The sequence below is a fragment of the Lynx canadensis genome, chromosome B2 (assembly GCF_007474595.2).
Source record: "Lynx canadensis isolate LIC74 chromosome B2, mLynCan4.pri.v2, whole genome shotgun sequence".
Classification (NCBI taxonomy): Eukaryota; Metazoa; Chordata; class Mammalia; order Carnivora; family Felidae; genus Lynx; species Lynx canadensis.
In genome coordinates this window covers 115,734,258-115,757,235 of record NC_044307.1, presented here as the reverse complement: position 1 = coordinate 115,757,235, position 22,978 = coordinate 115,734,258, and the positions used below count along the sequence as shown (strand labels likewise).

Genomic DNA, 22,978 nt, shown 5'->3' with positions numbered 1-22,978 from the left:
TGACCTGGCTGAAGTCGGACGCTTAACCGACTGCACCACCCAGGCGCCCCAAAGAAACGTTTTTTATTCTGACCAATGAACAAAGGAAAAAGGAACAGTTGACAGTAACTTTCAAAACTTATTGCAGTGATTCTCTTAAGTTCTTGCACATAAAAAAGTCACTTTATGAGCATCTTAAAAATACATGTTCTTGGGGGAAAATACATATTCTTGGAATCTGCTGTCTAGAGCAAGATGGGCAAACTGGCAGTGAGTCGGTCAGCCTGTCCCATTGTCTGTTTTTGTATGCCCATGAGCTAAGAATATTTGTTATTTCATTTTTAAATGTTAGAAAAAGACAACGAAAAAATATTTTTTGTGACATGGAAATTACAGGAAATTCAAATTTCAATATCTATATAACATTGTATTGCAACAACAGCCACACTCATTCATTTAATATTGCCCATGGCTGCTTTCATACTGTATCCGCAGAGTTGAGTGATTTTGACAGAAACCATATGCAAAGCCTAAAATATTTACTCTCTGATCCTTTAGAATGAAAGTTTTCTAACCTCTGCTCTAAACAGTCTAATTCAGTAGTTCTCAGGTAGAAACTAGGAATCTATTTTGACGTATATTTTATGTGACTGTGAGGCAGGAGGTTCTTTGGAACACATTTTGAAAAACAATGCAGTGGAAGAATTATGGACAACTTTTCTCTTCTCACTCATCACACTCATTTTATCAGCAAATCCTACTGGTTTTATCCTCAAGCAATATCTAGAATACGACTATTTATTTTTACCATGTTTACTGTTGTCAACCTAATCCAAGTCATCATCATTTCTTTTTTGGATTCTTGTATTGGCTTCCTAGTCAGTCTGCTTCTTTCTTTCTTTCTTTCTTTCTTTCTTTCTTTCTTTCTTTCTTTCTTTCTTTCTTTCCAGAGCACATGTGTGGGGCAGGGGCAAAGAGACGGAGAGAGAGAGAATCCCAATCAGGCTTCTCACTCTCAGCGTAGAGCCCAATGTGGGGCTCAAACCCATGAACGGCGAAATCTTGACCCGAGCTAAAGTCAAGAGTCAAACATTTAACTAACTGAGCCACCCAGGTGCCCCAGTCTGCTTCTGCCCTTGCCTCATGCTGTCCATTCTCAACACAGCAGCCAAGAGTGCATGTGTGAAAACCTTAGTCAGATCATGTAACTCCTTTCCTCAAAACCCTCCAATGGCCTCTCTACTTCTCCTCCTTTGTCACTATCTAGCTACTTTGGCCTCCCAACTGTTTCTCTGAAACTCTAGTGTGCTGCATCCTCAACACCTACACAGACTGTTTTCTCCAAATGGCATAATCTTCCCCCAGAGAGTGACGGACTTTGAGGTTTGTCTTCGGTCAGTCTTTCCTTAACCATTGGCTTCTTAGTGATCCCTTCTGTAAACACTTTATTTAAAATTATAACCTTCCTGTATGGGGCTGCCTATCTCCCTGGTGCCATCCAACATATTATATACACCTTACTTTTTTTATTTTGACCAGGGGTCACCTTCCCCACATGAGGGCACCATAGAGGCGGGGATTTTTATCGGTTTGCTCTATCCTTAGATTCTAAAAGAGTGCTGACTCTCTTGATAAATATTTCTTGAACAAAGAAATGAGCCCCAGATTCCCATTTTGGGCTTGATGGATAATGTGTGACAACTATGAAACATTTCTTGTGTGCAAAAATAGTTGCCATGAGTATAAATATAAGACTCACCCCTAGAAAATGATGAAATATGATGATAGGAAGAATACAGCAGCTATTTCAATCTCAGCCAATAACTTAATTACAAAAGGTCCTAAGGAAAGTAGAGGTTAGATACAGATATGAAAATGGGTAAATGGATGAAAATCCAGTTGAAAATCTTGAGAAGAGATTCCAGGAAGCCACATTTCACAGTTGAGCTGCCTCCTCTAAGAAGTAGTTGTACTTTCTGCAGGTTCTACTGTTCATCATCAGCTTGAGCAATTTGAGGAGACTGGATCCCAAAGTTTCCCAAAGGGAAAATGAGCAGGGTGTGACTAGCAGTGGTTCAAATTCACTCCTTAGGAAGCATCAGCATTAGAAGATAATGTAAAGCAATTTTAGATGAACTTGAATTTGAACTTGATTCCTCTAAACTAAAAGGAAATGGATGTTTTTCTTTCACCTTAATCTTCTCATTCAAAAAATTCATCTGATTTTACATATATAAAGCTTTATTGTGTGGATTGAATAATAGGTTATTCTTACAAAGATGTAGATTTTAACTACTAAAGAATACTTTTTAGAGAGAAAAACAAAACAAGACTGCATTGTTTACCTGTTCTTCCATGGATGAAGTGTTTGGCTTGATCTCCAAGGGGTGTACATGATTCTACATCCCTCAGTTAATTTAGTCATTTAAGTAAATGTGAATTCAAAAGCCATCAGTGAATATTCAATTCAGTGTAAGAAACGTCACCTCCATATAAAGTTTGTGACATTTCCAAAAGGAATGGTTGATGAATGCCAAAAGAGTTGAAGGTTTTAAATCAGTTTGAATTTTAAAACCTAAATAATTGTCAGAAAAGTCAGTTCCTGTACATTTTGAGATTCTTAAAAGTTAATACAATAAAGAACTCCTTTTCTATTCAATGTGAAATCTGCTCTGTCAACTTGAACTGGCCACAAGAACCCAAGTGTTGTTTGAGGCGTTCTTGTGCTGGATGGAAGATTGGGCTCGATCAGGGAAAGGCAACGTGTAAGGTCCCCTCCAAACTAAGATTATTTAAATCCTATTATTTTATACTGAGATAATCTGATTATTCTAATTCCCTCACCTCCCATTTTTCTGCTTAACTATGTACTATCTTAAATCAGTTTATTGACAAGGGAGAATGAGACTAATAACTGTCAAGATGACAGATTGAACTTTCAGACTACAGGCTTATAAATAGTTTTATGTGAATATGAGATGGTAATAACAGGTAATATTTCTGTAGCACTTTACATTGTACAAAGCACTTGCAGATCCATTATTTCGTTTGATATTTCCTCACCTCTATGATTCAGTTATTACTATCACAACTCATTCCTTGATAGAGAAATGGAATTCAGAGATTCCTCCAGACACACAGTCCATAAGTCTTAGACTCAGGAATCAGACCTCGTTCTTCAGATTCCCTTTCTTTATATCACAATATATTGATCTCATTTGCCCTTGTCCCCTTCTTCCTACAAGGAAAGCAATACTGTGAGGGAGAAATAATGTAGCTATCCCTTTTTACAGATAAAGATAGTAGGTGATAGAAGTGGGAATTAAATCTGGGCATACTGCCTAAAAAGCTGTGTTCCTTCATCTATAATGTATATTTGACAGTGTGTAGTTTTATTGCTGTTTGAGATGTGAGGAAGACCTAAAAATCTAAAGGTAGAAGTTGGGACTGGCAGGTGATGAGAAAGAATGAAATCATAAGCGCATGGAATCCAGGCTTTCTCTCATTAGGCCACTGACTACCCCCATCCCACCCCCTACCCTCAGCTCCCCGCCCCAGTTAGCATTGAGAGATGTTGATGCAGGAACATAAATTGAGGCTTCCAGAGAAATTAGCATGATGTGTGGAGAAATTCCACTTCTTTCTGCTTTGACATCTCCTTTCTTCTTTCCCAGTTAGTCTGTGAGCTCCTCAGATGTCACAAAACTATACTTTGTCTTTATATTTCACACATGTAATAAAAATAGCTAACAGTTGGTGAGACAGTAAACCTCTTTAGTGTTAAATGTAAAACTCTTTGCATCTATTACCTAATTTAATCTTTGTCATAACCCTGTAAAATAGGAATTATTATCCCTTACCCCCTCTTCTTTTTAAACATGAGGAAATGAAGCACATAAAGGCTAGGTAACTTCCTTAAGGTTATACAGCTAGTATGTAGAAGGAAGGAAGGAAGGAAGAAAAGGAAGGGAGGGAGGGAAGAGGAAGGAGAAGGAGGAGGGAGAGGGAGGAGAAGGAGAAAAGAGGGGAGAGAAAAGAGAAGGGGAGGGAGAGAAGAAGAGATGGAAAGAAGGGAAAAAACAAAAGGAAAAAAGACAGGGAGGGAGAAGAAAAGAAGGAAATGGAGGGGGAAAGAGAGGAAGGAAGGGAAGGAGGGAAGGAAGGGAAGAAGTCATAGGCTAATGAGAGCTCAGAGTCAAGAACTTTGAAGTGTTCCTCTTCAGGGCCACATGGCTAGCACTCAACAGATCACTAGTACAATGGAGGTATGGGAGAGCAAAAGAGATGACAGGTTTTCTGTACCTCTTGACCATTATAGTGGATGCTAGTAGAATTTTTTTTAAACCTCCCAGCCCCCATGGTCCCCAAAGCCGTAATGGAAAGGAATGAAGTGTCTTGCCTGAACATAGACAGAATCCCTACTGTGGTATAGCTTGCTTTACTTGAGGGCTTGATACAGTGTTATTTTACGTTAATGGAAAATCTGTATGTGCTCCTCAGAAACAGTAGATCATTCTGCTTACGCTTGGGACCTGGTACTTTTTCTTCAGTTTAACATTTATAGGTACTCTTTTCCCCCTGTGCAGTCTTTGGAACTCCACTAGGTTTGGGCTCCATTCTGTAGGCCTCGTGTCACAGCCGAGGCGATGGGTCTGCAATCGGACACTTTCAGAGCACAATCAAGCTTCAGTCTCTTACTAGCTGTGTGATTGCTGGGCAAGTCTCTTCACTGTGGATTCAGTGGTTTGTTGTTGTTGTTTTTACCTTACATAGCCTGTATAATAGAGTTTTTCTAAACTAAAATGCAAAGAAAAGCACTTTGTAAACTGAAAAACACTTTACAAATTTAAGGTATTGTCTCCTACCTCATAGAAATATGTATCTTGTTCCTGAAGAGCTTATATTTCTTCCTTGTCTTATTCTGTTTTTTGGTTGGCTTTTTGTTTGTTTGTTTGCCTCCTCTTGTTTTGCTTCTAATTATTTTCCCAAAAACATATATGCATGTGAGTATACTATAAACAGTATTTGAAAGCACGTAGTTTCTTTCCTGGCTATTTCCAATACACATTTCTGATGAACCCTTCTTATTTTTCTTTACTTATAGAAATCTCCAAAAGTAAAAAACATCAAAAGTAATGAGATGCGACTGAAGCCACCTGGGCAGTGAACATAAATGTTGCAATGGAAAAGTAAGCTTAGCCTTCAAGCCGAAAACAACTATTCCCCAACAGACTTCAGAAGAAACTTGACTGGCCATGGCAAAGGAAAAACACAACCTTAAAAGTTTTAACAGATAATACTTAAAGAGAAACCTATGATATGGAATTCACATAATCTATTCTGTTGTGCCAAAATCTGTATATATGGTTTTATTGTTACTTAGGACATATTTATTTAATGTGCACACACTTTCTGTGATTCCTATTTCCCCTGCCAACCATGAATCAATTGAAAATGAATTTTATATTTCAGTTTCTAGGTGAACTAGTTGAAAATATGTTGAAAGCCCACCAAATATTTTCAGGGTTTCAGAATTTGGTTTCTTTCTACAATTTTTCTAGAATTATCATCATTCCTGCTAAAAATAACTTAAAAAATAATTATATCTGAGAGTGATTTAAAATACCCAAGTTTCGGGGCGCCTGGGTGGCTTGGTTGGTTAAGCGTCCGACTTCGGCTCAGGTCATCATCTCGCGGTCTGTGAGTTCAAGCCCCGCGTCGGGCTCTGTGCTGACAGCTCAGAGCCTGAAGCCTATTTCAGATTCTGTGTCTCCCTCTCTCTCTGCCCCTCCCCTGTTCATGCTCTGTCTCTCTCTGTCTCAAAAATAAATAAACGTTAAAAAAAATTTTTTTTTAAATAATAAAATACCCAAGTTTCTTATCTGATTCCCTGGGAGCTGTGAAAATGAATTTGACTTCACATTTTCAGTTTGTTTATAATTAAGTATGTTTGAGGCTTAGCCCCCAAAGCTATCATGAGTCACAGGAATTTTCTATAACTTTCTCCCCTGCCTCCTAACAACCAGAGTTCATGACTACAATATCACCAAAGATCAGATAATATGCTTTATTATTTTATGTACTGTATACTAGATAACCCTTTAGATGAATGCTTGTTAGGATTATAGTAAAACCATTTCATTTATGTATCATTATGTACTGAGTATACAGGGACATATTATTTTGCCTCTAATAAAATGAAGAGACAGAGAAGTTATCTTGTTAGTTACACAGGAATTTAATGGCAAGCTTTGGACTTTGTTCATAGGTCATACTCTATACAAAAACTGTTAGTTAATCTCCTATATCATAATTATTTTCTATTGGGTATAACAATTATTCATTGGTTTAGTACCAAGGAGTCTCTGAAGACAACAAATCATGAAACATCTCTTCAACAGAAAAAAAAAAAACCTACAGTTAAGAGATCTTTCACACAATGCTTTATTGATAAACTGATATAGCTTACTTCTTCTTACCTTTTTTTTTTCTTTTTAAGTGGAACTGAATCCTGATTTCCAATACCCTAAAGACTGTTTTAGTGACTTCATGTGATGCTACAGTTGGTTATTTACAACTTCTGAAATTTTCTGAGAAGGTTTCACTTCTATTTATGTTGCTGGTTTATGCCCATAAGAACAAGAACTTTGCAAAAAAGCTTATGTCCTCACCTTTGATTATTGAATTCCACAGAAAGTCCCTTCTCACTTCATCGATGTTGGCAAACTCATAAAACTCACAGACCAATTTTCTATTTTTCAAATAGTAATGAATAATTAGTGGTTTTTATTTGCTATATGAGAACAATTAAATTAGTACTTTTAGTCAGTACAATTCTTTGATTAGAAAATCAAGACAATGCATGTCTTAGTTTGGTTATAAACTATCAAGGTCTTTCTAGTGGAAATCATATATAAACATCTCTAACAATACAAATCCTTATAGGTACTATGCTTCCAGCTCTGTTGCTATTAAAAAGTGTTAATCAACTTCATGTTCATCTATGGAAGATTTTGGAAGGTTGGAAATAAATTTTCTAATTTTAATTTGTATTTGTGTGTGTGTGTCTTTTGTCATGTTTAACTGTGGAATAACTATCTTCCTATAACAACTAAGTTAAAATTTTTAACTAGAACTGAAACCAGTTGTTCACTAGTAAGAAGAAGGCCGCCTATGTTAAAGAAGCCAGGAGAATAGAGATACTGTCCTCCTGCCCCTGTCTGCCACAACCAGGGACCTGTAACGATGGTCCCAGTGACCATCTAGTTGTTCACTAGTGAGAAGAAGGCCGCCTGTGTTAAAGAAGCCAGGAGAATAGAGATACTGTCCTCCTGCCCCTGTCTGCCACAACCAGGGACCCGTAACAATGGTCCCAGTGACCACATTTCACAGTATGGTCAGGCTGTATGGATAGCTGCCAAGATTTCCAATTATGAATGTTACCGTCTTCCTAATTAAATCAGGTAAACAGTTTTGGGAAGGAGATGGAAAGGAGTGAGAAATGGAAAAAGGAAAATGTTCTTTTTTGAGATGTGTTCGGCTCTGAAAACCAGGACTTTAATATAAAAAGTGTTTGTTTTAAGATCAAAGTCAACATTAATGAGACTTCTGGATGTTTATCCAAAGGCTTAAGATACAAGTTACTTCTAAAAGAAAGAGGATATATAAAATTCATAGGAATATATCTCAATAAGCTGGAACACTAAAAACTGAATCTAATAGAATGAAAGTATTCTTCTGATGTTGCCACAGAAATATTTCCACAATTTTATCATTTCTACTGCTTCTACTTGCACTAACCCTGTCACCATTCTCCTATTCTTGCTAACATTCAATCTGTTCTTAATGAAGTAGCTAGCATGAAGCTTTTTAAAACATATATTATTTCATGCCACATTGCTTCCCACCTCACTCAGAGTAAAGGCCAAAATTCCTAAAATGATTTACAAAATCCTACGTGATTTACTGCTGTCACCTCTCTGGCCTCTTCTCACTCACTGAGCTCAAGCCATGCTGGCCTCCCCACTGCCCATCAAACATGGCCGGACGGTCTTGATTCAAGGTCTTTGCATTTGCTTTCGCTCCACAGGAAGTAGTTTTGCCCAGATATTCCTCAGGTTCTGTACAAATGCCTGCCCTGAACACACTGTCTCAAACTATCACCTCAACCCTACCTGGTTCTTCGTATCTCCTTCCACATTTTATTTTATTTTCTCCCTAAGGATTGATTCTGTCTAATACACTATATATCCTCAAATCTTTGAGGATGGCACTGATTTCTGCCAATACACTTATGATATGATTTATTTTATGTTCAGTATGTTGGTCATAAGAAAGTGAAGAAGGGATTCAAGAGATTCAACTCAGCTTTTTTAATTTTTAATTTTTTTAAATATGAAATTCATTGTCAAATTGGTTTCCATACAACACCCAATGCTCATCCCAACAGGTGCCCTCCTCAATGCCCATCACCTCCCACCCCCCATCAACCATCAGTTTATTCCCAGTTTTTAAGAGTCTCTTATGGTTTGGCTTTCTCCCTCTCTAGCTCTTTTTTTTTTCCTTCCCCTCCCCCATGGTTAAGTTTCTCAGGATCCACACAAGGGTGAAAACATATGGTATCTGTCTTTTTCTGTATGATTTATTTCACTTAGGATAATACTCTCCAGTTCCATCCACGTTGCTACAAAAGGCCATATTTCATTCCTTCTCATTGCCAAGTAGTATTCCATTGTATATATAAACCACAATTTATCCATTCATCAGTTGATGGACATTTAGGGTCTTTCCATAATTTGGCTATTGTTGAAAGTGCTGCTATAAACATTGGGGTACAAGTGCCCCTAATTTTTAATTTTTATTTTTGAGAGAGAGAGAGAGAAAGAGAAAGAGAGCGTGAGTGGGGGAGGGGCAGAGAAAGAGGGGGACACAGAATTCGAAGCGGGCTCCAGGCTCCAAGCTGTCAGCACACAGCTTGACATGGGACTTGAACTCACAGACAGTGAGATCATGACCTGAACTGAAGTCAGACGCTTAACCGACTGAGCCACCCAGGAGCCCCTCAACTCAGCTCTCAACTCAGCTTTTTCTGCTATAATAGGTCTGTGGACTTTCTCCACAGACCAAGGGATCACTGCTAGGGTTCTAAGAGCCAGTCTGTATGTCTGTTTTGATTATAATTTGAGAACTGAGGGAATGACCACTGGTAGTGTCTGTGGAACCAGTAAACTTACTGTGGGATAGATTTGGCCTGGAAGACTCTATTTATTATTTGACCTACTTTATGAAAGGATAAAATCAAGCACTGTGTGCATGACTGTTAACTATTGTTTATTACATATTCTGTCATTAAGGTACGGAAGCCTCACTAAAGAATGGGATCTCACTACATACCCCTTTTGGTGACTAGAAAGATACTTAAGCTGAGACTTAAGTCTCTGTGGCTTCCCTATCCCTCTGTGACTGGCACTCTTAACATCCTCTTGTCCCTTCTTAGAGCAGTGCAATGTTTGGGCACATGAGATGCTGCACCTGGGTGTCTGAAGCCCCCAAGGTTATCTTGGTCTGCATAGTGCTCCTGTTCTCTCCCCTTTATTAAAGCTAAATAAACTTGATGCAAGGTGAGCCTGTTTTGTCTTGTACATTTGATTGACAACCTGAAAGTGAAACTCATTTTAGTGGTCTTCTCTTTGCAAGAGTACAAAGGAAACATAAAAATACTGGAAACAAAAAATACAATATACTTTTTTAAAGTTGGGCACAACAGAAGAGAAAGTCGATGAGTCGGTAAACTTTAAGTTATCACTCAGGAGCAATCAAATAAAAACAAGAGAAAATATAAAAGAGATGTTAAAAGATGTTGAGATGTGTTTAAGAAGACACACATTGAAATTGAGAGAACGGTGCCAGGCTGAAGTGAGGCAATGTTCAGAGATGATATGTGAAAACTCTGGAATTGATAAATGATACTGAGTCTCAGATTTCAAAAGTATAGCATATCTCAAGAAAGATAAAAAAGTAATTTCCCAACACATCATATTATAGTATAATTTGAGAAGATGGATACGAAGATAAGGCTATGGTAATAATTTGGAAAACAGTAGACTTCTAACGTCAAAACAGAAGCTGGAAGCCAGGATGCAAGGGGAAAAACTCTCAAGAACTGTAAACCAAATTAAATAATTAAAAAAATAAGAATAAAGACTCTTACACATAACCAAAAACAGACAGGATTTGCAGTAACCTGAATTCTCAGTACCAGACTATATGAAGGATGTAGTCTAAGAAAGAAAATATATCCAGGAATAAAATCTGAGAATCAGGAAGGAATGGTATATTAAAAGAAAATTTACAGAATGGGAGAGATATATCACATATATACATCCAACATAAGAATTATATTCAGAATATATAAATAACTCTTAAAAATCATTAAGTAAAATGCAGACAACCCAGTTTTCAGAGAAGATAAAGGACTTAAGCAGGCATTTCACATACTAGGATATCCAAATGGATAATGAGAATATGTAAATGTGCTCAAAATCACAGCAGTCTTTAGGAAAATGCAAATTAAAGCCACAATGACATATACCATTACAAATCCACCAGATGGCTAAATTTTTTTTAAAAAAATGAAAAGAACAAGTTTTGAAGAAAGTGTGGAGCAATCAGAACTCACACATATTGCTTGTGGGAGTTTGATATATTTACTTTGGCAACTGCTGTACCTACTAAAGCTAAGCATATACCTACCCATGACCCAGAATTTCCACTCTTAGGTGTAAATCCACCAAAGCTCAATACATTAGCCTACCAATAAGTCATGTACAGAGATGTTTGTACCAGCCTTATTCATACTAGCTCCCGATTGGAAACACTCCATGCCCATGACCTGTAGAATAGACAAATTGTGGAAAATGAGGCAGCAACAACATGAGTGCAATGATACATGCAACAACCTGAATATATTTCAAAACCATAACGTGAATGATAGAAGTCAGAAGCAAAAATAGTATATGCTGCTTGATTCCGTTTATATTAATTTTAAGAATAGGCAATACTGCCTTATATTAATAGAAGGAAGTCTACCGTTTGCATTTGGGTTTGACTGGGAGGATATACAATAGAGCTTTCTAGGGTACTAGAAATGTTACATATCTTAATCTGTTATCTGGTTACATGGAGATGCATGTAGATATAAAGTCAGCGAACTTTAACAGTTGCGCACTTCACTGCATGGGTTTGATAAAACAAGAGAATGATAAGAACAAGTTTCAGAATAATTTTACCCCCAGGGTAAAAGTTGAAGAGGGATTGGGACGGGAACCTAAGGGCCTTCAAGTATATTGGTAACGTTCTACTTCTTATGCTTGTTGGTGGATCTGTGGATGCTTTCTACTCTTTATATGTACTTATGTGGTATGTATATTATATCATATTATATATAGGTTTTTGTGTATGTGAAATATTTTCTAATCAATATAAGAAAAATGATACAAAGAAAACACTGCTATTTGACTTGGCCAACAGAGGAAGTAAAGATTTGGCAAACCTTCGTCAAAGTATACATTATAATCCTCCGCGAGCGCACTATCGTATGTAATGTTAGTAAGCGCATACTTTTGCTTTGCTCTTGCTCAACTACTCTGTTAGGAGGCATATAGTCTTATCTTGCTGGAATGCGTCTTTCCCTTGGGATAGTCTCAAAAATATTTTCGTATATTTATCCCACATACTAATAAAAGATAAGAAACACATTTTCTTCAGCATGTTTCTTCAAATGCCTCCAAATCTTTTTGTTAAAAATAAATGCCTTCCACATTGTCAAATTCTTATCTTATGCAGTATTCAAAAGTAAAAGCTGAAGTCTTTAGTCGGTGTTATCAAAGCATTTACTGCAGATGATATTTATATGGTTTTAGACATAACCCTGATATTTAATTGATTTAATTTCATTTCCTTTTGTGCATTCTGAGGAAACCTCAGGTTTGGGTTGAATACTTACAATGCATGTTAAGGTACGTGAAGAATTCTTATTTCTGAGTTAGAGGTTAGTAGTGAAATAGTAGCAAAAAAATTTCAAGTGGTCATATCCTCGATTAGACTAATAGTGTGCTATTGGAAGAGAATGGCCAAATGATTTCTCATCTCATTACATGGGAATAATTGCCTGATAATAATTTCATTTGGATTACTGGTTTATAAATTTAAAGTATGAAAAAGTAAAAGGTATCCATATGGTTTTTTTCTGATTTAGATTCTAAAAGTGTAAAATATTAATTCACTTTATCAGAGTCTGTCACAAATATACTTCCCTTATAAGAGTGAGAATTAGACCATCTATTTTTTTATATTACTTTTGGTAATTTTTGTCATTGTGGTTTGTGTTTGAGTAACTGAATTATTTCATTTTCGTATGTGTACAGAAAGATATACTCAAAATACTACTACATTTTGTTCTTACAACAAAGTCATGGGGAAGGGAAGTTTGATAAGTAGGTCCAGTTTACACCCAGCACTAATACCCCCACAGCCATGGAAACTAGAGATGAAGGTAAATTTCACATAAATCTATATATCTGGGACTGTTAAAGTGGAGAATAAATAAAACTGCTAACCAGATGCTCTCAAATTCCCTGTAGATACTAATACTGGGAGTTTAGGCATAAGAAATTGGCATTTGTGGGGAATCTGGGGAATTCTGTAAATCATGTTTTTCTTAGATTTGAAAATGGTAATTTATTTTTATACTTTGAAATAATAATGAATGCCCCTAATAGTAAATAGTGAATCATTTTGTGTGAGAGTTTTAGTCTCAGAGGTTTTCGGTTAAAAAATAAAGCTGTGGCAATAAATGCATGATTTATTATTCTTAAGAGATAATATATTGTGATAAAATGTAAAAATGATGTCTACCTGAAATAGATATTTGATTATTAGAAAAAAGTTAAAGACTGGAACATTAACAAAATAAATGTCAAAAATCATTAAAAATTAAATGATAATAACACAATTATTTATTATTTAACAGTTATTATTCTTAAAATCAAATCTTACAACACATAAGGCAGTAATTGTCCTCATCCATAATCTTGATCATTGTTCTGAGACAAACAATTCCACACATGGAAAATGTTGCATTGATGTCGGTTGAATTATTAAGATTAGTTGCTAGAGCATGTGTTGTTTCCTATGGACTCATTTTCATTTTAACAATGAATATATTTTGTCTGCTTGATGTTGGTTTTTCCATTGAAATTGGTATTGCTTAGGCTGTATTAGATTTTAGATCAGTTTCTCATTCCACCAGGGTATTCAACAACAACATTCCTATCTTCTTTTTGCATTTCTTCTGTTAAAGTAGTTACAAAGGGCTACAGCCTAGAGCAAAGATTTAATCACTGGAAATGCCAGGCAACATTACTAGGATACTGTAACAATTCCAACCTATGAGTATGGTTAACAGTACTCCACAGAATCATGTGCCAAAATTGACAACTAAAAGCTTTTTTGCTTCTGAAATTTGATATTTGGGGAACACTATTCATCAGTTTATAGAAAGTAAACTATGTATGTAAACTTGTTAATTTTAATTTTATTTGCAAGAATACCTTACCATTAACAGTAATCAGGGCCGCAAACACAAAATTACAAGGCAACAGCAACAAGAAAGCATGAATGATTAGATTTGACCACTTCCCTCCTACATGCTCCTGTTCTGATTCATAGTTTGACTCGATTATGTCAAAACATAAGTTTAACTATAAGTTATGAAGAAAGGAGAAGGCCTATGTTTTCCCTTGATTTCTGCAAATATAAAACTTACTTATATTCATTTAAAAATATTGTTTCAAATTTCTTGCTCAATAAGTTCATTTTAGGATACCAACCGTTTATCTTATTTCTACAAAGTACACTTAAACCAACCATAAATGAGAATTTATTTATTTATTTATTTATTTATTTATTTTTAAATTTTTAAAAATGTTTATTTATTTTTGAGACAGAGAGAAAGGTGCGGAGTGTGAACAGGAAAGGAGCAGAGAGGGAGAGGGAGACAGAATCCGAAGCAGGCTCCAGGCTCCCAGCTGTTAGCACAGAGCCTGACGTGGGGCTCAAACTCATGAACCATCAGATCATGACCTGAGCCAAAGTCAGATGCTTAACTGACTGAGCCACCCAAGCACCCCCATAAATGGGAATTTTAGTAAAACTTTTTCAATTTGAGTTTTATGCTCACAATTGTAATGAGTATTTTAAATCATCCTAATTTGCTTTTTCTAAATTTTTGAAAAAATTTACTTATTGAGAAAAAGGAAGCCCAATTTTTAAGTGTTTTTGTGACCAATTAGCATCCTATTCTAACAGCTGGCAGTTAATTACCTTTAATGATAAAATTACACTGATCTATTTAGCCATTCAGTTAAGATAAAACAGTCTTTTAGATTTCATTAACTACTTTTAATGATGAAATTATACTGATCTATTAACCACATAGGTAAAGAGTCTAAATATCTTTTAGATTTCATTACCTATTTTTATAAATTATCTGGACAATAAGAATGGCATGGAACTTAATACATATTGTGTCAGTAATGAATCAATTCTTGTCTTATAATGCCAAAGATCAGGACAAATTTTTGAAAAAAATATTAAACCAAATTTATTTTAAGTAATTTATATCCACCATTGAACCAGCAAAGCACACTACAATTTTGAAGTATATACAAAGTTAATGACAGTATAAAGAAGGACAAAGAAAAATAGAATATATTTTTTTTAATTTTTTTTCAACGTTTTTTATTTATTTTTGGGACAGAGCGAGACAGAGCATGAACGGGGGAGGGGCAGAGAGAGAGGGAGACACAGAATCGGAAACAGGCTCCAGGCTCTGAGCCATCAGCCCAGAGCCTGACGCGGGGCTCGAACTCCCGGACCGCGAGATCGTGACCTGGCTGAAGTCGGACGCTTAACCGACTGCGCCACCCAGGCGCCTCAAAATAGAATATATTTTTATATTTACTTACATTTCGCAACAGCTTCGTTGAGATATAACTGACATACAATAAACTGCACATACAATGGAAAATTTGATTAATTTTTACATATATTTAAACCCTAAAACCATCACCTCGATCAACATAAAGAATATATCCATAATGCCAAAAAAAATTTCCTCTTGCACCTTTTTATTAGCTCTTTCTCTTTTTCTCTGTCCCTTCTTTCTATCCCCGTGCAACAAAATTTCTGTCTTCTTTCTATCACTATAAATTAGCTTGCATTTTCCAGGCTTTTTATAAGCAGAGTAATGGAGTATATACTACTTTCTTTTACTTTTTCTTTAGTGTAATTATTTTGAGAGTCATACATGCTATATTGCATATATAAATTGTTTATTCTTTCTTTCGCTGGCTAATGTTCCTCTGTGTGGATATAGAAGTTGTTTATTCATTCACCTATTGATGGACATTTAGATTGTTTCCAGCTTTGGGCTACTACAAATAAAGCTACTAGGAACAGTTGTCTACAAGTTCTTCTACAGATACCTGCTTCTATTTGTCATGGGCAAATATCTAGGAATGAAAGGTCTGGGTCATACAGTAGGTATATGCTTAACTTTTTAAGGAACTCCCAAAATGTTTTCCAAAATTATCCTACCTTCATTTCAATCAACTGTGTATGATGAGATTTCCAATTGTTCCACACCTCCGTGTGTTAAATCTTGCGTGTGTGTGCGTGTGTGTGTGTCTGTGTGTGTGTTGCATGGTTCCACTCTGCACAATTTTCGGTTACCATGGTTTAATTAAACCACACCAAAGAATAACAGTCCCCTAACAACGCATCAAATTTTAGTATCGCGGTAAATGAGCTAAGGACACAAAGTGCGAACAGGGCTGCTAGCTCCTCATTCCACGAATCTCTGTGTAAGGAACACGTGTACATATTGATCAGTGATTAATCACATCACTTCTTTGGAGGTATGCGGGCGACTGCCCCTTCACTGCCTGTTATTGCTTGTGTTCACACAGGACAGCAAAGCATGTAGTTGGGTTGCTTCCTTGTCTCCCAGTGATAAACTCACCCGACACTTTACGAAATTAGAGAACTCAAAATGGGTATATCAAAGAGGCCAACAGAAATGAAGATGCAGCAACGAAATGGAAGATGGCAGGACCGGCGGTGAAATTTGAGTGAAACATGAATGCAATTGGGAAGAATTGCTGGCTGCCACGAGAGTGTTGACGTGGCTGCCATTGGAGATCCTAGCTCCGCAGCCACGGTAACCTGGTAAAAGCCAACCTAACCACAAAAAGCGCCCTCAGAGGAGGCACTGACTGCACAGATTCTCACATTAAAGGAACTCTCCGAGATATTTCACAACACTGAAAGGATGCAATGTTGGAAGCCTTTCGAGGTATGCTCGCTCTGTATTGTAGGATTCACCATGCGAAGGAGGCAAGGTCTGGCCTCTCTATTGTTGATGCGCCTTTTACAAAGAAATATGACACCTGAATTCTCAATGTTCCCAATGCTTTCACTTACAGTATGCTAAACCGATATTCGTTTTACTCTTCTTTGTCATTTCCTTATACATTTATAACAGGCAGTAAAGTTTTTTCCATGTTTAGGCAGAGTTTGTAAAGCTCATGGAACAATTTTAAAGGTTCTCGTTGACTGTGCCCAATGTCAGCTTGCACAGTCATTTTTCTGGTTCCTTGGCACCATGTAAAGCAAGGACTGAGGGCCTAAATTATGGCGGTGTATAGTTTAACTTTGGCAATAAATACATTACAGTTTTAAAAATAACTATGGGACAGTGGTACAACTATATTAAATAGTAAGTGTTACCAAAGTAGGAAATGAGTGATTCGTAACTTTGGGAATGATACCAGGGAGAGGGAACATGTCAGGTTAAACCAGTTAATGTGCAAGAGTCAACAGCTTCTTCTCATTGCACCAAACTCTCCTGCATCCTCGTGAGGATGCCTGTTTCCCATTACTCTGAGGCCATGAAGAGTCATTACCCAAGATGTATTATTACTTTCTAAATAAATTTCGAGTCCATTTACTTCTCTGCATCCCTTTCTTGCCTTTACATGCACTCCGCTTTCACCCCGCCTCAACCAGGCTAGTGAATGGCAGAATTCAAACATCTCCTGTGTAATTTCTACAGGACTCATTGAGGCAGATACCATTGTTCCCACATCTTCTCACCACACCATATATCGTCCATATGGGACAAGTGTGTCTTCAGTGTTGTGAATACTTGTGAATATTTTCATTGGGTTCCTGATATTCAGGGCTTGTTTTTACCTGCAGTGGCCCATTGTAGGTACATGATACATGTTTTTTAAGTAGATGAATCTCTGATGTGTGTAAATCCAATTTACTATGTTGCCTTTAACTTAGATCTTGTCTTAAGCTTTCTCTAGTCACCTGAATAGAAGTCAAACTTGACCAGTGGGGCAACTTCAAGACCACATGTGACCCTGGAGCCACTTTTCCAAAGCTTGTGAAACAATGAGAGAACTAAAAAATTGTTGATATTAAATTTAGAGCCTTTTTCCTAGAGTACAAACTTGGTGTACATATATGGAAATTTGATAAGCACTGACAGCATGCATTTTGGGGGTTTTTTGAAAGCTAGTATAGCTTTATTGGAAGTAGATAAAATAGATTTAAGGCCAATAAGGAAGGGCCAAAGAATAAATGGCTACACATTATAATAAAAATATTAGACTAAAATAAAAAAATATTAGAATATTTAACACATTGACTAAAAAATTAACAATTGTAAGTTTTTTAGATCTTAGATTTAAAATAGATAAAGCAAAAATGTGACAGAAATGATAACAGGGAACTCTACAATTCTAATGGGAATTTTTTTTTTTTCTAATGGGAAATTTTTAATAACCAATCTGTAGTAGAACAAGCTGATTTTTTAAAAAAGTTTTAATTACCCTGTGATCCAGCAATTGTACTCATAGGTGTTTATCCACAGAATAGAAAAATTCTCATTCAAAGTGTTCCACACACCTTGATGTTTATAGCAGCATGATCTACAATAGCATTGACTTTGGAGTTAGATTGAGCTGAACTCAGAGCCACCTTTGTCACTTACTAGTTGTGTGATCACAGGAGTGGGAGTCCATTTCTTTACCTATAAAATGGGGTGGGGGACACAGCTATTGACAGCTGCCCCCGGAATTGCCATGAAGATGAAGAGAGATAGTAGATGCCCATGAAGCACTACCCAGTGTCTGGCACTTGAAATGTACATGGTTGATGTTGGTCTCTTTCCTTCCTTTCTCCTCTGCTTCTAGATTGGAATCCTGCTTATGTTTTCAGTATCAATACTATATGTTATATTAGCAATATTTGAAATAAATAATCTTTTAGAGCATTTGAATTATGTTAATAGGATTCGTCCATTTCCTGCCAATTTTTAATCAGTATTCAATTTTTGATTTTTTTATGTGTAGATTGGCCATGAAAAATATAAAAACTCCAGGCAAACTCTCTTTCACGGCCAAGTAATTATTAACTATTATTATGTAATTGCATGTGTATGAGCCCTCACTGCCAGATTACGTGTATTCAAGGATTGAAACCTGCTGTTCTCATTGAATAATTTCAAACAGTTGAGTAAAATAAACAAGGGTTCAAAATCCATGCCAGTTTTATCAATTAAAATAATGGAGAGTTATCTGTTACAGAAATCTTAAGATATTAGTTTAACTTTTAGGGCTAAAGTTGGCAAAATTAAGTCCAGTGTCCTGTGTTGAGCAAAGTCATCACCCTTCTTATAACAGGTAAATATTATATATATATATATATATATATATTAATGCTTAGATTGCAGTTTATGTTGTTTCCTATATTTATTTTATTTTAAAATATAAAATTTTATCTGTAAATATAAAATTTTAAAAATCAAATAACATTAATTTTTCTCAGACAAAATGTACTATTTTATTGAAACTGGAAAGCTTTCAATACAAAAATGGGAAATCTGGCAAGGGGCAGAGGCAGACATGTTCACACTTGAGAACGTATGTACCAGAGAAATCATGTAATCAACAGCTGGACAGAAGGATGAGATGAAGGACAATTTCTAGAGCTTATAAAAAGCGATTTTATCCTTTTATTTAATTTTTGCTTGGTTCAAAATGCCTGACAAAACTTTTGTCATGTGACTGAATTCTAAGCAATAGAAATAGAGGAGTTGATTATAAGAATGACCACTAGATGTTGCTAGTCATCTAGTTTATAAATCTAAGTAGCCACATTTTCCAAAAATTTGCCTCTCCCTTTTCTGCACCCATGTTTTCCTTCTTTCTTTCTTTCTTTCTTTCTTTCTTTCTTTCTTTCTTTCTTTTTTCTTTTTTTATTGAAGTATAATTGGCATACAATGTTCTATTAGTTTCAAGTATACAACATTGTGGTTGGACAATTCTATACCTTAGACTTGTTCACAAATGTTTTCCAAATACAGTATCCAATCCAACCCTAACTTTCAATAACATTAGAGCTTATAAAAAACTAAAACTTGTAACATCTCAAAATTTAAAAGAAATATTTTGAACTCTCCACTCAATATCTTTTAATTATATTTAAAAGATAAGATATAGTTTATAGCATCCAAATCTGGAATATCGTAATGATATCTAAAAAGTTATTTTTAACATATTTTTAATGTATAACCTGCCTCCCTCCATACCCATATTAATTTGGATACTTTTGTCATAAGGACTACAGATGTCTCAATTATGTTTTAACTTGGTTCAACAGGACACATTTATCCTGTAACTATGCTAAATGAGTAACTTTCAAACTTTTGATTATAATGTACTTCTGTTTCTTCCTTTGCTATATAACCCAGGAGCTGGGGAAAGCCTGCTACAGAACACTAAGATTTGGGAAAAAGATTTTTGGCTATGTCTGAAATCTACAGAACTTGATGGGCAAAATTCTGGTAAAACAATTGTGATTATTGCTTCCATTAGTTAGGCAGAGTTTTCTGTTTAACTTTTTTTCTGTTCAACAGCAATGGAGGAAGCAAAAGTAATGAGCCCCGGGAAAGGAACAGAGAGAAGCTTCATATCATCTCCACGTCAATCAAAGGGGATGTTACAAGGTACCTGCTGCCTGAGCCCACAGGGAGACAGCAGGATGATTGTAGGAGAGCTATAAAGGCACCCAGCAACTGTTGTTGCAAAAACATTGGATGGCATTTCTAAGAAAGTCACACTTCCTTTTTTTTTAAATTAGTTATCAATGACTTATATCTGTGATTTAACTTCTAATTTGTTACCTATTCATGACATACAATGTAAAATGTACCAAAGAATCTAGAGAACCTGTAGAATTAGGTGGTTTGTGGAAAAAACTTAAATTAGACAACACTGTCCTTTAAGTTAGCAAAGCCACTCAGAAGGTGCCCTCATCTCCAGTAATAAGATCTACCGTGATAGTTCCCTTAGAAAAAGATTTTTTTCATCAAGATTATAGGAATGAGTGTTGCAGTCCACAAAGACAGCTCAGCTTTTTGCTTATTCTGTTTCATAATATTCATATATAAACAAAGGTAGAAGTTAATGTAAACTGATTGACTTTTCAGAGTCTCACCCACCCTAATTTTCGAGTAAGATGAGGAGATCTTATCTGCCATCACATCAAGTATATGAGTTTACTCACTAGAATAAATATTTTGGGAGATGTTGGTGACTTAATCTTCATTCTTTTGAAATACAAGATGAGATTATTAAAACTTTAAAATTCTAAAAATTTTCTCATCAAATGTTTAATTTTTACTTATTTTTTCTCATGTAATAATGTTCAGTATAATTGGATACCAGATAAAACCACATAAAAAATGTTTACGTCAAACATATAATAACACTGGAAACAGTTAAAGGCAAAGAGGTTGAGGCAAAATTCTGGTCACATCTGGTGATCTTTCAAGCAGAGCCCCTTTGCTAAAATCAGGGAGCATGTAGAATGTGAAGCACCATTGAGAAAGAACTTGAATTCCTTCTTAAGTGTGACAGTCTTCTAGTGGCAATCCACCCAAAAGCTGGCTTTTCCAATTCAAAAGACAGGATTTCTTCAAGGGAAATCTTAAGTAAAAAGTAAATATTAAGGCTAGCGAATAGTGTTCACACAACTGTGTAAATCCTTCCACCGGTCCACTTGACCGTCTAGGCATGCAGCAAGAACTTTCCCTGGAAATTGTTTTGTGTGCCATTTCTTCTGCCATTAATTTCCACCAGGTGAAATCCGATTCACCCTTTAAGACTGGGGTGTATGTCATCTTTCAGGAAGTTTCCTTGTGCCCCCAGAGCTGAGTTAATTACTTCCTTTTCCCTCACACTCGACACTCCATAGAGACTATATATTACCTGTTGATTTCCCCCATAGGGGGGGAAATGTATTTTTCCTTTACTCTTTGAAATTTTCAATTGCAACCACTGTAACAAAAGACAGGAAAACAAAGGGAAAGCATGTGAATTTATTTAATATAAGCTTTATGTGACATAAGAATCTTCAGAAGGAAATGAAGATCTGGAGAAATGGTTAAACCTGAGTGTTTTTTGTACTAGGTTTGATGAAGAATGGAAAGACATGTTAGGACAAAAGATATGAGGTAAATATACTAAACTGAGGGAAATTTCTTTTTTTAATGTTTATTTTTTTTTAGGGGGGTGGGCAGAGAGACATGGGGACAGAGGATCCAAGCAGGCTCCACACTGACAGCACAGAACTTGATGCGGGGCTCAAACTCACGAACCGTGACATCAAGACCTGAGCCGAAGTTAGATGTTTAACCAACTGAGCCACCCAGGTACCCAAACTAAGGGAAATTTCTTAACAGGACTGTTTGTTCAGATTTCTCTATGTGTTCCTTGTCTTCAGAGATAAGGATGTTGCTTTCCTCTTGTAGAGAGGGTACCTCTCACTTTAAGGTTGTGTGACCTGCTTCGAGGGAAAATCAGAAAGTACTTCCTGCCATAGCCATTCCCAAATTCCTTCAGCCTTGTATAGAGTAGCATGTTAAATATCTGAACATGCTAAACTGCCATATTCTGGGGTAGTGTGTCTGGAAACTCCCCATTCCAGGTAGCGAACAAGTATTTAGATCTCATTGCTGTCTACATCTCCAAGTCTCTAGCCAGCCAGCCTGTGTATCTTACACAGTAGCTGCTTAATTCCTGCTTCTTAATGTGAATAAACAATAACTTAACCCAGATGACAGTGCTTGCTCTCCCTTTGGAACTTGATGCTAATAGCACACATTCTTTGCCTCCCCCTAGGAGGCAGGTGGTAGGCATTCAGTGCTGCCCTCTTTCCTTGTAACAGACTATTTTTAGAGTAGTTTTAAGTTCACAGCAAATTGGTTGTGAAAGTACGGAGGGTTCCCACATACTTCCTAACCCCATACATGCACAGGCTCCCCCATTATCAATACCCTGTACCAGAGTGGTACATTTATTACAATGGGTAAGCCTACACTGATAGATCATTATCACTCAAAATCTAATTGTGTCCAAAAGTGTTACAATTGATGAACCTACATTCACACATAATTATCACCCAGAATTCATAGTTACATTAGGGTTAACTCTTCGTGTTGTACATTCTTATGAAAAATGTATAATGACACATATCCACCATTAAAGTATTGTATAGAGTAGTTTATTGCCCTAAAAAGTCTCTATGCTCTACCTATTCTTCCTTCCTTCCCCCAGCCCCTGGTATTTTACATTTAGTTAATTTTTGAATTAATTTTTGTAAAGGTGTAAGTTTAATGTCTAGATTCATTTATGTGTATGTGAATATCCAGTTATTTCAGCACTATTTGTTTAAAAAGACAATCTTTTGGGGCACCTGGATGACTCATTTGGCTGAGCCTCCAACTCTTGATTTTGGCTCAGATTGCGATTTCACAGTTCGTGAGACTGAGCCCCACATTGGTCTCCGTGCTGACAGTGTAAAGACT

The 22,978-nt window shown here is 36.2% G+C and overlaps 1 protein-coding gene across 1 annotated transcript in view; it reads left to right on the top strand.

Moving 5' to 3' along the window:
• Positions 1-5,672, top strand: part of THEMIS (thymocyte selection associated) — a 180,126-nt gene extending 174,454 nt beyond the window's left edge. Inside the window, exon 6 of the mRNA XM_030316302.1 lies at positions 5,084-5,672. Coding sequence (XP_030172162.1) covers positions 5,084-5,115 — 32 coding nt within the window. The 3' untranslated portion in view covers positions 5,116-5,672. The remainder of the gene's footprint in view (positions 1-5,083) is intronic.
• Positions 5,673-22,978: the final 17,306 nt, after the last annotated feature.